The following is a 14,776-nucleotide window of genomic DNA, read 5'->3' on the forward strand; positions in this document are numbered from 1 at the left end:
GCACTCTAGAAAGGTTACGCGACTCTCCACAATGTTCATAAGTGTTCCGATGTTCCTTTATTCGACCTTTAACTGCAATCGAAAGTAGAAATCCGTTCTTAGCTCGACCCAAAACGGGACGGCTATTGGAAACGAGACATTCTCTGGTGGCGACCAAGAGCTGTTAGACACAGCGTGGCATGTACACTAGGTGGACCGACGAAGTAGTAAAAGTCGAGGAAAGCCGCTGAATGCGGGCAGCGCAAGAGCAGTCATCCTGGTGATATTTGGAGAAGGAGTAAGCTTTGCAATGGGTCTAGATCAGAGTTCCCCGAACTTTTTTGTGTCGTAGACCCCTTGCCATGTTTTTCCGTGTTGGGTAGACCCCCTACTTACCTGATATTGATTTCCTGTAAATTTCTAACTGTAGTGAAGTTTAGTGTTAAAAACTTAAAGTAAAAACACATGTTAATTTATACATTTATTAATTGAATTTAAATTAAAACTACTTAAAATTAAATTCTGTATGTGTTATGTATAATATACGTAACATTAAATAAACATAAAATAAACTATAATTAAAATAACATAAGCAATAAGTCAATACTTTTAGTGAGAAGGATGAACCTGATGCTTTAATAATAAATTATCAACATTTGGCGTCAATTTTGTAAGGGTTAAACTTAAATCTCCTTGGCTAATTATGTCCAGTCTGTGGACCCCCATTTTCATTTCATGGACCCCCAATTTTTTTTTCGTTTACGTAGACCCCTTGCAGGTTGTCATAGACCCCTAGGGGTCAATATAGACCACTTTGGGAATCACTGGTCTAGATTGACATGATGGTTATGAAATCCGATGAAGTATGTAACATCTAATTCTACTAATTTAATATACGCAGATTGAAAAGAAACTCATTTCCCAAATGGCTATTAGCAAGAATGAAACCAATGAAAATAATGAAACTGAAATACGTGACACTATGGAAAAACTAGGAAGATACCAGATAATACAGTACGCGTTCTCTTTCATTGGGACCCTCGTCGTCACACTGTCCCATATTAACTATGTATTTATCGCAGGCGACCTAGACTATCGGTACGTACCTATTAATGGTATCTTAATACCCAAACAAAAATTAGTAAAAACCAAAAATGAAAAGAGAGATTATTTGTAAAGAAAAAAAATTACACCATTATTTCAGCTGCAAAACGTCCACTGCATTTAGGGGAATCCTCCCCTTGTAGATTTTCAAAAGACCGATTGAAATCTGTCTGCATTAAATATACTCGTAGATTAGAATAGTAGCTTATACATATATAAACTTCTTCCAACGAATATAAAAAGATCTTTAAATGACTTAACTTGACTGAACTTAAACGATTATTTAAAATTTTCCACAATATTTTTTTCTAAAAAACACGTTAGCACTTAAAAACTAATAGGAAAAAATTTACACTAAAGGATTACTTAAAATAAGTCCTAAAAGTCAGCCAAAGTGTAAATATAATTTCTTATCGCTAACATATAAATAGGATTTCTTTTTCTGTATTAAAACATTTAGAACAAATGTTTAAGTATTTTATTATAAAGTAAATTATTCGTTGATGACGTCTGTGGATTATAGTTGCTACAACAAACGAGATGAAAGTTAAAAAATTGTACGATCTGGTAAATTACTTGAGTAAGTTTAAATGTTTTTAGTTATATTCCTCTACACCAGACATTATATATTCCCTGCCAATAGGCGGTAGCGGCAAAGGACTGAGACTTGCGACTGTAAGTTAATTAATTCACAAAGTGTGATACATAATTCACACTTTGTGAATTAATTATGTAAGATTGCCCCTGCTCACAAACAAGTTTCCAAAAGATAAATAGCAGCGTTCTCTGCTTTCTACAATATCAAGCGTCGCCATTATGGTATATCGTCCCAAAGATATCTTTGTGTAAGGCTTTGCAGTGGTCATATAAGCTGAAAGTACATAAGTAATAAGTATTTTTTTTGTATATTTAACATTTCTTGTTAGATTTGAGAAAAAGAGACTTCCGAAATTCACGAAAAATTTAAGTTTTTCAGTCATGTCCAAATTTAATAATTTGAATAAGAACTTTCTGAAAAATATAAACAATTGAACTCTATCGTAATGATATTCACGTATATATACATTTATTACGCGCTCTGGTAAGTTATTTCATGTTTATTCACACAGTGTGAATAAACATGAAATAACTTATTAAACACATTAATTGGATAATTATATATTTGCCGTTAATTTTAAATGTAATTGTATTTCAGTTGTCGGATTCCCGAGTGCGAGGATGAAAGTTCAGAGTTCAAACCTGTGTGGTGGCCGAGTGGTACAATAGACAGGTGCACCAGGCCAGTGTCCCAATATCCCACGCCCACGCTAGGACAGTCGTGTACGAATGAAAGTTTTACGGACACTGTTGAGATGTGCACGGAATGGGTCTATGAAAGCAACGACACTGTTATCGCTGAAGTACGTGTTTTTTTATTTATTTATTTATAAAAGTACACAAGAAACAGATACACTAAAATCGTACAATTTGATGTTATAATGCTGTGATCAAAAGTATGGTGAATTTGTTTATAAAATTTAAATTCTTTATTTATTCATTCAATCAATTTCACCCCCTTCGAAGTAATCCTTTTCCGATATAACCTACTTTTGCCAACGCTTTTCCATTTCTCGAAACAGTCGGAAAAGTCTTTCTTTTCCGGTATAGCCTTCAAGATCTTCTTTGATTCGGTTTTTATTTCCTCAATCATGTCAAAACGGTTATTTATTTTAAATTGCACTGCAATAGTCCAATTACTTATGTCAGTACAAAATCTGACGTAAGGCTTACAATACCGAACTAAAACCTGAATACCGGTATTTGATAGTTGAAATACCGGGTATAAAAACCGGTTTTATTAATAAAAAATTTACTAGTTATATTTTTTCTTACCTCAGTTGCTGTATTGACTTGTTAACAAATAATATATGAAATCCAATATTAAATTCTATGTTACATTTTACCTATAATAAGCACGTATGGCATTATATAATTAAAAAAGTAATATAAAAAATATAATTAAATTGAGAGTATTCATGAAATAACATTAATAACTTGCGTTTTGTTTATTAAACTATGTTGTTAAGAAACAAACAATCAATCGTTCAATTTTTACTTGTAAACACTACAACTGCAAAAATGAAACAATATTATGTCAACTATTTAATAATTTTCGTGTTACATACTATACCAATACATATATTGGTATAAACGAGATCTATTCATTGGGCAGTAGAAGTAAAACAATCAATCGCTTTATAGTGCCGACACGGCCGCTTCATGTTGGTGCCATACTCGCCTCCGTTTGTGCAATAAATGTGCCTGATATATATTTTAATACAATAAAATTGTTTGTAAATCGTAAAAAATTCTTGTAATTAATTAATATTATTTTAAATTGGATTTATATTGTACATAAATTAAATTTTTATCAACTAACGTAATACTGAAATATTTAAAAATCCCGAATTTTTACATAAATACCGGTTTTTAATAACGGACAAAAATCGTCCGGGATTCCGGAATTCGTTTTCCCGGATTCCCGGTATTGTAAACCATAGTCTGACGGGGCAGCTATTAATAGATCATAAAAAATCCCCACTAACGTCGAATAAAGAAGGAAAACATAGTGTTAAAATCAGCACAGTCACGTTATAAATTAAGGAAAAAGTATAAGGAAATAATACAAGATCAAAACAACACATTATTAACATGGCCATCAACATAACGGATTCAATTCATATTATAGCTGACACACTTAGACCTATATATGTTATTGTCCAATTACTACGAGTCCCTATTGATGATGCACTTCGAACAACAAAAGAATAACAACAGACTTCTTTTGACTAACGTCGCTACGACGAGTCATACGTAATGAGTCTGTACACCCTTCATAATTCTAGTATTATACCCGCAGGTGTAGAAATAGCTATGTAGTATGATCAAAAGCATCATTTATAGCGTTCTATGTGGACCAATCAGTCGTCTACACACCCTTTTATTTTAATTTGAATAGAGAACTTCTTTTTACGCTTAAGTATCTTTACTCCTACATTATTTTTATAACTGGTACATCTAGACTTAATGGTATATCAAGACTAGATTGACACTATATTGCGTCGCCTATGTCCGAATTGTTAATCCAACTTCTTCCATGGAACCTGTTTAATAATAATGTCTCGAGTATCGCGTAGTGTAGATGATATTAATGCAGCATCTTGTATTACAGCACTTTTGTTTCCATGTCATCAAATCTTTTTGCCCTTTTCTCATAAAGTAAATTTCAAAACATATACAAGACTTCTGAGATTGATAAAAACATTAATTTGAAACATAAACTAAGTTTAGACCAACCGTTAAGAATCATATCCTTTTGCAATACATAGAAGTCTACAAACTTGGTTGCGAATGTGAACTCACTTATATAGGTCAAACTAAATAACAGGTAAAAACTCGGATTAACTGCATATGCTCCTCCTCAAATCGTTTTTGAGGGTCGTGATCTGTTGGACAGAAGTAATCTTTATCTTTCTTATGCTGCCAAACCCGCTAACCTGGGTATCTCGACTGAAGTCACACTTTAAGTGAAGAGAGAATAATCATCTTGTCGACAGATGTCGAACTTCGAGTAGTGCCGAAACTGTAACAATACACCGAGTCTATATTCCTAGAATTCTTCAAAAAAAATAGTACAATATAAAAGAATAAGACTCAGTATTAAGTCAAAAAAGATCGAGCAAGATCCTAAGCTAGTCATAAATAAAGCAATATAGGTAATAAGAAAAGATAATAAAATAACTATATTTGTATAAAAATAAAATTAGAAAAAAAAATTACAACGTATAGTTAAATGTAAATAAATTCCAAAAATGAAGTCAAACTGTGATCTTGGAACGAAGATAACAGAAGGAAGGTGATGTAAGGGAGACGATTTAAATTGAAGAAAGGTAGAGATTGAGAAGTATGAATGGAGAAAGTGAAATAAAAAAGTAAAATTAATAAATGGTTTACCCGAGTTGTAACATCCCCTCGCCTCGCACATGACAGCGGAGAATTGTAGGTTGTGAATCTTCTAAAAGGGAGGCCATTTAAAAAAACATTACACGACGTTAACAAAGGACGTTAAAACGAAGCACACATACGTCGCGCTGTGGGAACCTCCCTCATTATATTATTAGTAGTACAAGCATTTCGACAAAACATTCTTTTACTTCCTACAAGAGTGTTTTATTTTATTTAGGATAGTGAACTTCTCTACTCCTAAGGTTCTTTATATCTAGGAAATAAAAAAACCATCCAAATTCCTATAGAAAAAATAGCTCGGTGCTCGCAAACATGTAAATAAATTAACTAAATAAAGAACCAAGACAACACTGCAACACCACCAGACATCGTACGTCCATGTGTACAAGGAGCGGCAGCTACTATTTATAAAATATTTTACATGCAAATCCACGATAGCTATGCATGATAAATAAATGGGAAATGTATTCAGTGAACCTTTGCATAATTCTTCCCTAATCTCTCTTTTTATTTGAACTTTGTCTTTGAAGGTCAACATAATGTCCCCTTGAATGTGCATTTCCACCGCCTACTGGATCATATTTAACGTGACATTCAATTAATTCACTTTCCTTATAAATACGAAAGATTTCTTTTCAGTCCTATCTTTGTTTCTGTTGATTGTATCCGTCTTGAATGTAGAGCCGACGAACAAAGGAGGCAATGCCTATCATTAGCTCCCGACTGCGCCTAGTGGTAGGGATCATCACCGATCATGGTCTATTGTCATTAGATGTCACGTGTATGGCGTGCCTTCAGTGTATGGAGGTAGCTTCCTTCAGGGCTACCCACCTCGGATCACCGAGATGACTTCCCGAAATCTCCGATAACATAAAGAGTCGGGCTGGGATTTCTTGAAGAGATGGAATGGCTTAAATATAGCTTACCTGACGCAAAATAACCGCAGTGCGGCTTGGTTTAGAAGAAACAAGACAAGAAGTCCGTGTTGAAACGCTTTGGTGAAATCTGTACTAAGCTCATTCCATACCATTATATCCACTGTTTTCCTCGGTGCAGTAGTAATAAAAGATCCAGTTATTTTGATTTGATCATAACAGCGAGATGGTGATCATCCACGTGGTCTTTTATCGTCTTCTTTTACCACAATTAGTAGTTTGTCAAAGTTGTCAAGGTGTCTGCAGACGATATCGCCAAGATAAGTTAAAACTCGTTGGTAACATATTGTGAAGAGACTGTACTTAACCTTCCTTTTTTAGTGTATGGCCTAATTTAATGGGTCTCTCATAGCCCCTATTCTATTAAAGACAAAAACTGTATAATTAGATTTTTTTTATTTGTGTTTTATCATAGGGGAAAGCCCCTTCCGTTCTTCAAGTTTTTTTTATTTCATTCTCTAACTATTTATTTACATTCCATTCACACCTCGCCCCTCTTCCTTTGCTACACTCTTTTCGCAAATCACAGTCATTTAAATTTTGATTTTTATTAATTTCTATTATTGTTATATTTTCACTTTTTACACTTTTGTTTAATTTCAAGACTCTTACACTTTTTTATATTATTTCTATATATTCTTTATTCTTATTAACAATTTGTATTGTCGTCCTTATTCTTAGCTGACTTACGTTGTATTGTTACTTATTACTTCCTTTATAATTTTTCGGCAGTAACTTAAAAAGATGTGGCGACATTCTTTATCTTTCATTGGGGAGGCAATGGTGCAACTCTCCACCCTTCTTCCTAACTCTACTTCACAGTCTGCTCTTGCACTTGCAGATACGAGACGGTCTTAATATTCATTACTGGATAGACGGTTGAAAGATTTGAGAATCATAAAACATAGTTTTTATTATTGCAACTGACCCAGCCAGAAGAGTAGCCCTCTCAGGCGCTCTAGAATGTAAATGTGATCTTACTGACTTATTCGCAAAATCAAGTTTCTTTCCCGAGGACCCTTGCTTCTAGATAGTGATTATTAATAAATCTATCCACATATTTTCAAAATAAAAATAAATTTAATCTTACCGAAAAGATCTTATATGTGAACATAAATTTCCATTCACTTTAATAATTAATTGCAATTAATTAAATGAGCCTAAATAAAAGATAACTTATCGACTTTATTTCAGGAATAATAATGTTGTTAAACTAAGTATAATTATATTGGTTAAACGAATTAAACCTTGAAATTTCAGTTCAACCTCGCCTGTAAGCCGTGGATGTCCAACATGATTGGTACCACTCACAGCATTGGCATCCTGATCGTAATGATTGTGGCCGGGTGGATGTCGGATAGGTAATACATTTTATGTTGTACTATTGTCTTTGATGAGGCTCATGTTGCAGTTCAGGATTCCAGTTCACGGACTCTTCCGCTCCGTGAACTCAGCTATGATGAAGCTATAAAAGCCCCTGGGCTAACAGCATCAACAGTTAATAAGTAAGGAACATGATGGTGAAAATATAAAACTTGAAGATTGTCGTCACATAAACGATCGAAGTAAAAACATGAATAAGGATAAATAAAACCCACATCAGTTTTTGTGGCAGTCATTATTTGAGACCTCTTGTTTACCGCTACCTTAGGAGTGACAGGGTCTTTTGTTTTTCAGTAAAGTATCTTTTTCAGTTTTTTCTTTAATTCTTCTATTTCTTCTTTATCATCCTTACACACATCGCTCTTTATCTATTCTCCACAGTTTTTTTATATCACAATTATAACCTCTCTTATTATAATTTCTTTGGTTGATTTACATATCTGTTTGTTTTGCATATTTTTTATCATTTTCATTTCTTTTCCTCTGTACTACATTTGGTACATTCTGATAAGAAATAGTTGTTTGAAATGTTGTTAAATATTTTTTTTCCTTACTTATATTTATTTTCTTTCTCTCTCTACATTCTTCGCAATTTCATTCATTCGTCATCTTTTTTTCGTCACAATATCATACATTCTCCTGGCTTACATATATTCTTATTCACATCGCCTTCCATCCCTCTCTTTCGCTCCTTAAATATTACATTAGGTTACTTCTTTATTCGGTATTTTCCTCCTTTTTATCTATTTTATTTGTTCCAGTTATATACTTTAATGTTCAATTCGCACCATTATAGTACATCAAAGTAAATGCAACATTGTGAGATAGGTACACGCGTTATATTAGGGGCCATTAGAAACATTCTGTATGACGAGAACAGTCAGAGCCAATATGATCGACGTGGTGATTATTACGTACATACAGAAACTATTTTTAATCGTGTTCTATTTTCAATTTGGACCCGAACACAATATATGCGACTATCTCACTGATAACGATTAAATTTAAATCGGCATTACGACTAATTTGAATTCGAACACGCAAGAATTACTAAATTTTTTAAAGTGTAACCGTCGTAACCAGTAATAACAAAGAACGCCACATAGGTAATTCGTGGTGTGGACCTTAGCGACAAAATGTGACGCAGCAGGGAATATGAATCTTATCTGTACGGGCGAAATCCAACACATTAGCCTGGTCTGAATTGGAAAAAATATAGATATTTGCAGAATTCTTGACGTCAACGATATATCACTAGAAGTTTAAGGCCGACTTCACACTTGTAACCTACAATCGTATGTAGCAATATTAATCAGTAGGTTCATTTATGTGTCCACTCGTTGGATGAATGCTAGAAGAGCCCAATTTTTAATGGTACTAAAATTAGATTGAACACCCCTATTAAGGCATTCTTCAACTTAAAGCTACATGGGTTCCAAACGCAATCTGGTTTGAGCAAGTCATTTTCAAAGTTCATTTTCACTTAAAAATCCTATACACTATAATATATTATTGTGGGCAACTTTGTACGGTATTACAATAAGTACGTACAAAGTTGCCCACGAAATAGAAACGAATTTTACGAAGCTTAAATATATATATATATATATATATATATATAAAGATAGACGTGTTTTGTTTCAGATTTGGCCGTAAACCAGTGTTCATTTTCTGCTGTGTTGGTAGTTGCATTGGCTACTTCAAAGGATATGCTCCATCTTACTACGTTTACGTGGGCATCGAATTACTAGAAGCGGTAATAACTGGCGGCACGTACGGTACAATATCGATTCTAAGTACGTCATACTATATATTACAATTTATAGCTTTTTTTCTTATTAAATATAAGACTGAGACTTGCGATCGCATATTGTGGATTCAATTCCCGGAATACAATGTTATATGATTCACACATTGTTGATTAATTATAAAGTTTTTCCACTGCTTACAAACAGAGTTGCGGAGGATGGCCAGCTGTGTCCTCTGCTTATCATAATACCACACTGCAATCGTCAACCCAACGAGTTTATTTTTTTTCTTTTTCATTTTAATTATATTAAACGGAAATGAATTTCAAAATTAAGATAAATTCTTATGTCGAACTCCGCAACTCCAAAAGTCAAGTTCGTTCCTTGTTTTCGTTTCAATTCAAATTAGCATAAACCGTCACAACATATGAAAGTCTTACAACATATGACAGTAGCGCCATCTATCGTAAATAGTTCATACCAACGAAACCTTCGTGGGCTCATACAAAATAATTTTGCAAAAGATCATCGTATAAATGCATAGTTTACGATTCTATAAAGGACGTAAAGGTAAACATTCATATACACATAAATGAATGTTTATATGTATATATATACATATATATATAAAGACGTCGTAACTCTGCAGTGTCGGCCGGCGTCGACAGATGGCGCTAGTTGTTGGACTCAACAACAACGTAACATATATATGTCATTAACTTGATAGTAAATTATGTGACTTATCACTAACTATTTAAAATAATTATTTTCTCCGTTCCAGTGATTGAAATAAGCGGCAAAAAGAACAGGCTGTTAGCTGGTATTATTTTTGCTTATAGCATTTACATGGGCGAATCAGTCTACGCTATTATTGCAAAGTTTGTTCCGAACTGGAAGAATTTGATCAAAATATTATACTGTCCACCAATTATCTTCCTTTCATACATATATTTCATGAAGGAGAGCCCGAGATGGCAAATCATAAATGGGAAATTTGATGACGCAAAAGCCGCACTCTTGTATATATCTAAAATGAATAAAGTAAATATAAATGAACAAAAATTAGCTGAAATGGGCGAAAAAGAACTCAAAAAGGAATTTAACATAACTAATAACAAACATAAAGAGACGATAAAGGATGCGTTTAAATCTAAAGAGATAATGAAACGCGTGACTATTGGAGCATTCAGTAGATTCTCCGCATGTGTTGTTTACTACGGTCTAATGATTAACTCCGTGTTTCTTCCCGGGGATAAATATATGAACTTCTTTTTGTCGTCAATAATGTCATATCCAGGAGACCTGATGGCGTTGTATCTGATGAATAAGGTGGGAAGGAAGTCGCCTTTGATCTACGGGTTTGTTCTATGTGGTCTGCTATGCGCTGCGTCTGTATGCGTGCCTGATGGTAAATATTTTTGTATTGTTTCCAATTATTCAAAAAGGTCAAAATTAACCACCGAACTGTATCTTTTAAAAAGAAAAACACTTTTTATACTATTGTGCAGTTTAACAATATACGGAAGTATACATACACGTATTACTGAATTGTGATGTAATTGATTTAAACAAATATATTTAAAAAAACTCAATAAAATCATATTACAACCGTTTTTAAATGGTTATAAAGCATGATATATGAATAAACGAACCGAGCGGTAAGGACTGAGACTTGCGATGGTAAGTCGCAGGTTCGTTTTCAGGCATACAATATTCTTTCCAGAGGATGGCATCAGCTTTCTCTACATAGTGTAATACCTACCATACTACGATTGCTTACCCGCCTGCCAAGCATGGCGATTTTGGTAGATATCTTTGGGGGGAGGCTATGCCTTGCAGAGCTGAAACAATAACGACGACATGACTAAAAAAATATGTCTATGAAAGCGATCACAAAAAATAATTCAGTTTAATTGAGTTCATTCAGATCAGGCTGGATTTGAAGCCTTTATAGCTTTAAGTAATACCATTATAGAAGAACTTATCATCATCACATTTCAGCCATATTATGTCATAGCTGGATGTAGCCTCTTAGATATCCAGATAGGACCAATTAGAAACGACCTGCATTTAGCGTCGCCTTGTAAATGGAAGTCCTAGACTGCGCTTTTGCGTCCCTGATTCATTTTTCTATTATATTAAACTACTCTGCAAAAATTGATTTGAAAAATAAGTTTACCTATTCGATGCTATATAAATAAATAAATTTAAAAAACATTTAAGTTAAACGGTTTTTTGATACCCATATTGTGGTGGTTGTGGAAAAATATGTACCTAGTCCGCCATATTGGAACGGCGTCCATCTTTAATTTTAAATTTTGACATAATCGTCGTGTTTTACTAGTGTAGCCCTTTCATTTGATACCCATATTGAGGGGGTTAAAGAAAAATATGTAATCGGCCATTTTAGATTTATAAAGTTATTGATTTTATTATATTGTATTGTCATCTAAATTAAATGTGTGTACCAAACTTCAGATCAATCTGACAACGGGAAGGTGCTTAAATTTTAATTTCTAATTTTGACCTAAATAAACAAATTCCGTACGGGTCGAACTAAATAAAACCGTTTAATAAAAAGATATCTAATAAAGAGTATTTTGGCAAATATTTCGTTACATTCCTTTCGGCGATTTCTATTGTTTCGCCTATTTTTAATATCTAATCGCACAGTTAATAAGTCTTATTTATGTCTATACATATGTCTCTTGAACATTTTATAATCTTACTAAGAGGTAGGTAACACTTTCTGTTTTGTTCCAGATGTTTCATGGCTGAAAATAACTTTGTTTCTTCTCGGCAAGATGATCGCATCTGGTTGCTTCATTGGAGTGGTAGCATACGCCATTGAGCTCGTACCCACCAGCGTGAGAGGCACCTTACTCGGTATTAGTGGGTTGACAGCAACATTTGGAAATGTTCTAGCGCCATTAACGCCGCTTCTGGTAAAACTATTTCAATATTTATTTATTAAATAAATATTCATTATTTCGAATAGACTTTGCTAAACATTTCCAAAAGTCAAGACATTGATATAATTGTTACGTACTGTTGGTTCTGACTCGAAATTAAACACCACTGTTTCACAAGGAATCCTTTACTCACAAATCATAATGATGGTCACCCTACTTTAACACAAAGTATACTTACGCCTGGTCCAAACTACGCTTCCAAATCGCTTAAGAAAACACTGTCCAAATAATTTGCCAAATAGTCACTTTGTATCAAAAAAATGACAAAAATTTATCTTTTTCGATACAATACAATAAATTAAGATTATCCATGAGAGATCTCTATTTATGTCCAAACCTACTAGTGTGAACGCCGTGTAATGAGATATACCTACAATAGTAGTGTTATTTACTAATGCTAGGGTAGAAGTGCAATTGATTCCTAAACACTGACACAAACATTGCATCATAGTAGAACTCAGTCACTCTTTGTTCGTTAACTACTTCATATCTATTTAAAGATCGGTCTGATATCTAAAAGGTATAGTTAGTTTTATATCTCGGATATATTAAATGAGAGTACTCAAATTTAGTGATAATTTTTATCAACAATACAACAGTTAATGTTAACATGTACTTGTGCTTATACATTTATAGACGACTAAAGATAATGATTATTGGATATTTTGTTGACGTCATTAATGTATGTATCTCCAACACTAATTCTTCTACTTTTTAGAAGTCCTACGACTTATTAAAACTGCTTTGAAATTTTCACTAAATTTTAGTCTTGCAATATCTATACATATATGTGTGTGTGTGTGTGTGTATGTATATGTATAATAATAATAAAGAAATTTTTTTATAATTATTAACGTAACACAAAATCGGATAAAATTGCTAATTAGCATTATTTAAGTTAAGTAAATAAAATAAAAATTATTGACTTTTACCGTTTTATCGAAGCAGCAAAAGGCCTTTATTGTAAGGTTTTTATTACATTGGAAGGCCGCATGGCTTATTTGTATATAACCTGCGTTTTATTCGAGATTTGCAATAAGTGTCTTGTGGGAAATGTTCCCAACGAACCATACGCGGCTCACGAGAGACTCCTGTGGCATAAATGGTTCAGTGAGAGATATCTCACTGTTGACCCGCGCGGCTTTTATAGAAATTCTATTTATTTGAAAATAATCATTCAATGTTTTAATTAGTAATTTAAATAAGGTATATAAATCTATTTTTAATTACAGGCAACGGTGTCAGTGATATTACCGCCTTTGATTTTTGGTGTGCTCGCTATTACTTCTGGATTACTACTTACTCTCACGCCGGAGACAAAAGACTTACCTCTGGCCGAAACAGTAGAGCAGGTCGAATACGAAGTCAGACTTCGAAAGTCGAGAAGAAAAGAAAATAATTTAAGAGGACAAGATAATCCCAGTTTTGAAAATAGAAATTAATTTTAAATAACGAATTAATTGCATGACATTGATATAAAGATTGTGATTACTATTTAAACGAACTTAATTAATATCTTATCCTTAGTAAGCATTTCGAGTTATTTATAGGACGCTTTAACAATGTTTAATGTGTACATTTGTAAGACGAAGATAATATCAAAATTGTAATTAAATAAAAGATATTATAAAGTGTGAGTTGAAATAAATTGTTACAGAAATATAAATGTTAAGTATTTAATTATTTTTACCTAGTACCTACTACCTACCTACCTATTCGATTTTGTTGCTTATTAAGCTAGAATAAGCTTAATAAGCAACAAAATCGAATACTCAAGGTCTAATCGGTTGTTGTCGGAGAGGGAGGGGGAGCCCTTCGTAGAGCGCAAACGGTCAGGACAAGCAGACGTGGCCGCCGGTGTCGTGTGTACGACAGGCGGCTTAAGGGGAATTTATTTCAATTCCGCTTCAAAAGCAGCGAAAAGCGCTGGGTACAAAAAGTACTCTTATACACCACCAGTGTTTATATATATAGTATATATAAATATGTATACATAGTGTCATGACTAAATATGTGTACGTCTTAATCTCTCTTCTAACATAAGCACTATCTAACAAACTGCCTGAACAAAAACTATATCAAAACAAGACGTACGAAGTTCTTCTATTCTGTACTAGATGGCGCTGGTAGTTTCTGACGTCGCTATATTATTTGTACACAGTAACATTAATTTTGAATAATATTCATTTATTGCGACAACCCAAGTCGAGATCTCTTTGAGGGAGCTCTTGAACCTGGTCACTCTTAATTCGAGACTACCCTGGGATCCCTCGAACTTAGCTATGTTATAAGAAATTTCAGAATGGGCGTCCACAGCGCTCTGCCACCTCAAACTCACGGAATCTGCAAATGTCACTTGCGCAGAGTGAGCCGTTCAATAAAATTATTTATGTAATTGTACATTGTATAAGAACGCCTAGTTGCATTAATAGTCACCAGTTTTCGAGATTAAAAATTATAACCACACTTTACGGGGGCTCGGAATATTAAAAAGTTATTCAGAGGATTTTTTAAGTCTTATTACTAATATAAAATATTTAAATCTGTTAATCGAGTCTCGATATTTTATTATGCATCATGGTAAACTGAAAATCTCATAACTCGGCACCCTAAAATTGGCAAACAATAAGAATAGCGGGCAATTCAGACA

General features: G+C 33.5%; 1 protein-coding gene across 1 annotated transcript; it reads left to right on the plus strand.

Moving 5' to 3' along the window:
• The first annotated feature begins 904 nt into the window (after positions 1-904).
• Positions 905-13,568, plus strand: LOC137919019 (organic cation transporter protein-like). Its single transcript, XM_068761980.1, has 7 exons — positions 905-1,077; positions 2,279-2,483; positions 7,284-7,384; positions 9,051-9,202; positions 9,936-10,562; positions 11,918-12,099; positions 13,359-13,568. The coding sequence occupies exons 1-7, from the start codon at positions 905-907 to the stop codon at positions 13,566-13,568; spliced, it is 1,650 nt and encodes a 549-aa protein (XP_068618081.1).
• The last annotated feature ends 1,208 nt before the right edge of the window (positions 13,569-14,776 follow it).

The sequence above is a fragment of the Battus philenor genome, unplaced genomic scaffold (genome assembly GCF_028537555.1).
Source record: "Battus philenor isolate CCGP_79_NKW_IND1 unplaced genomic scaffold, ilBatPhil1.0.hap1 SCAF_15, whole genome shotgun sequence".
In the NCBI taxonomy this organism is placed as follows: Eukaryota; Metazoa; Arthropoda; class Insecta; order Lepidoptera; family Papilionidae; genus Battus; species Battus philenor.

Bases quoted from the DNA above. Each gene is read 5' to 3' on its own strand.
- LOC137919019 (XM_068761980.1), top strand. From the start codon at position 905: ATGGCTATTAGCAAGAATGAAACCAATGAAAATAATGAAACTGAAATA. The intron at 1,078-2,278 runs GTACGTACCTAT...ATTGTATTTCAG, and splicing joins GCAGGCGACCTAGACTATCG to TTGTCGGATTCCCGAGTGCG. The intron at 10,563-11,917 runs GTAAATATTTTT...GTTTTGTTCCAG, and splicing joins GTCTGTATGCGTGCCTGATG to ATGTTTCATGGCTGAAAATA.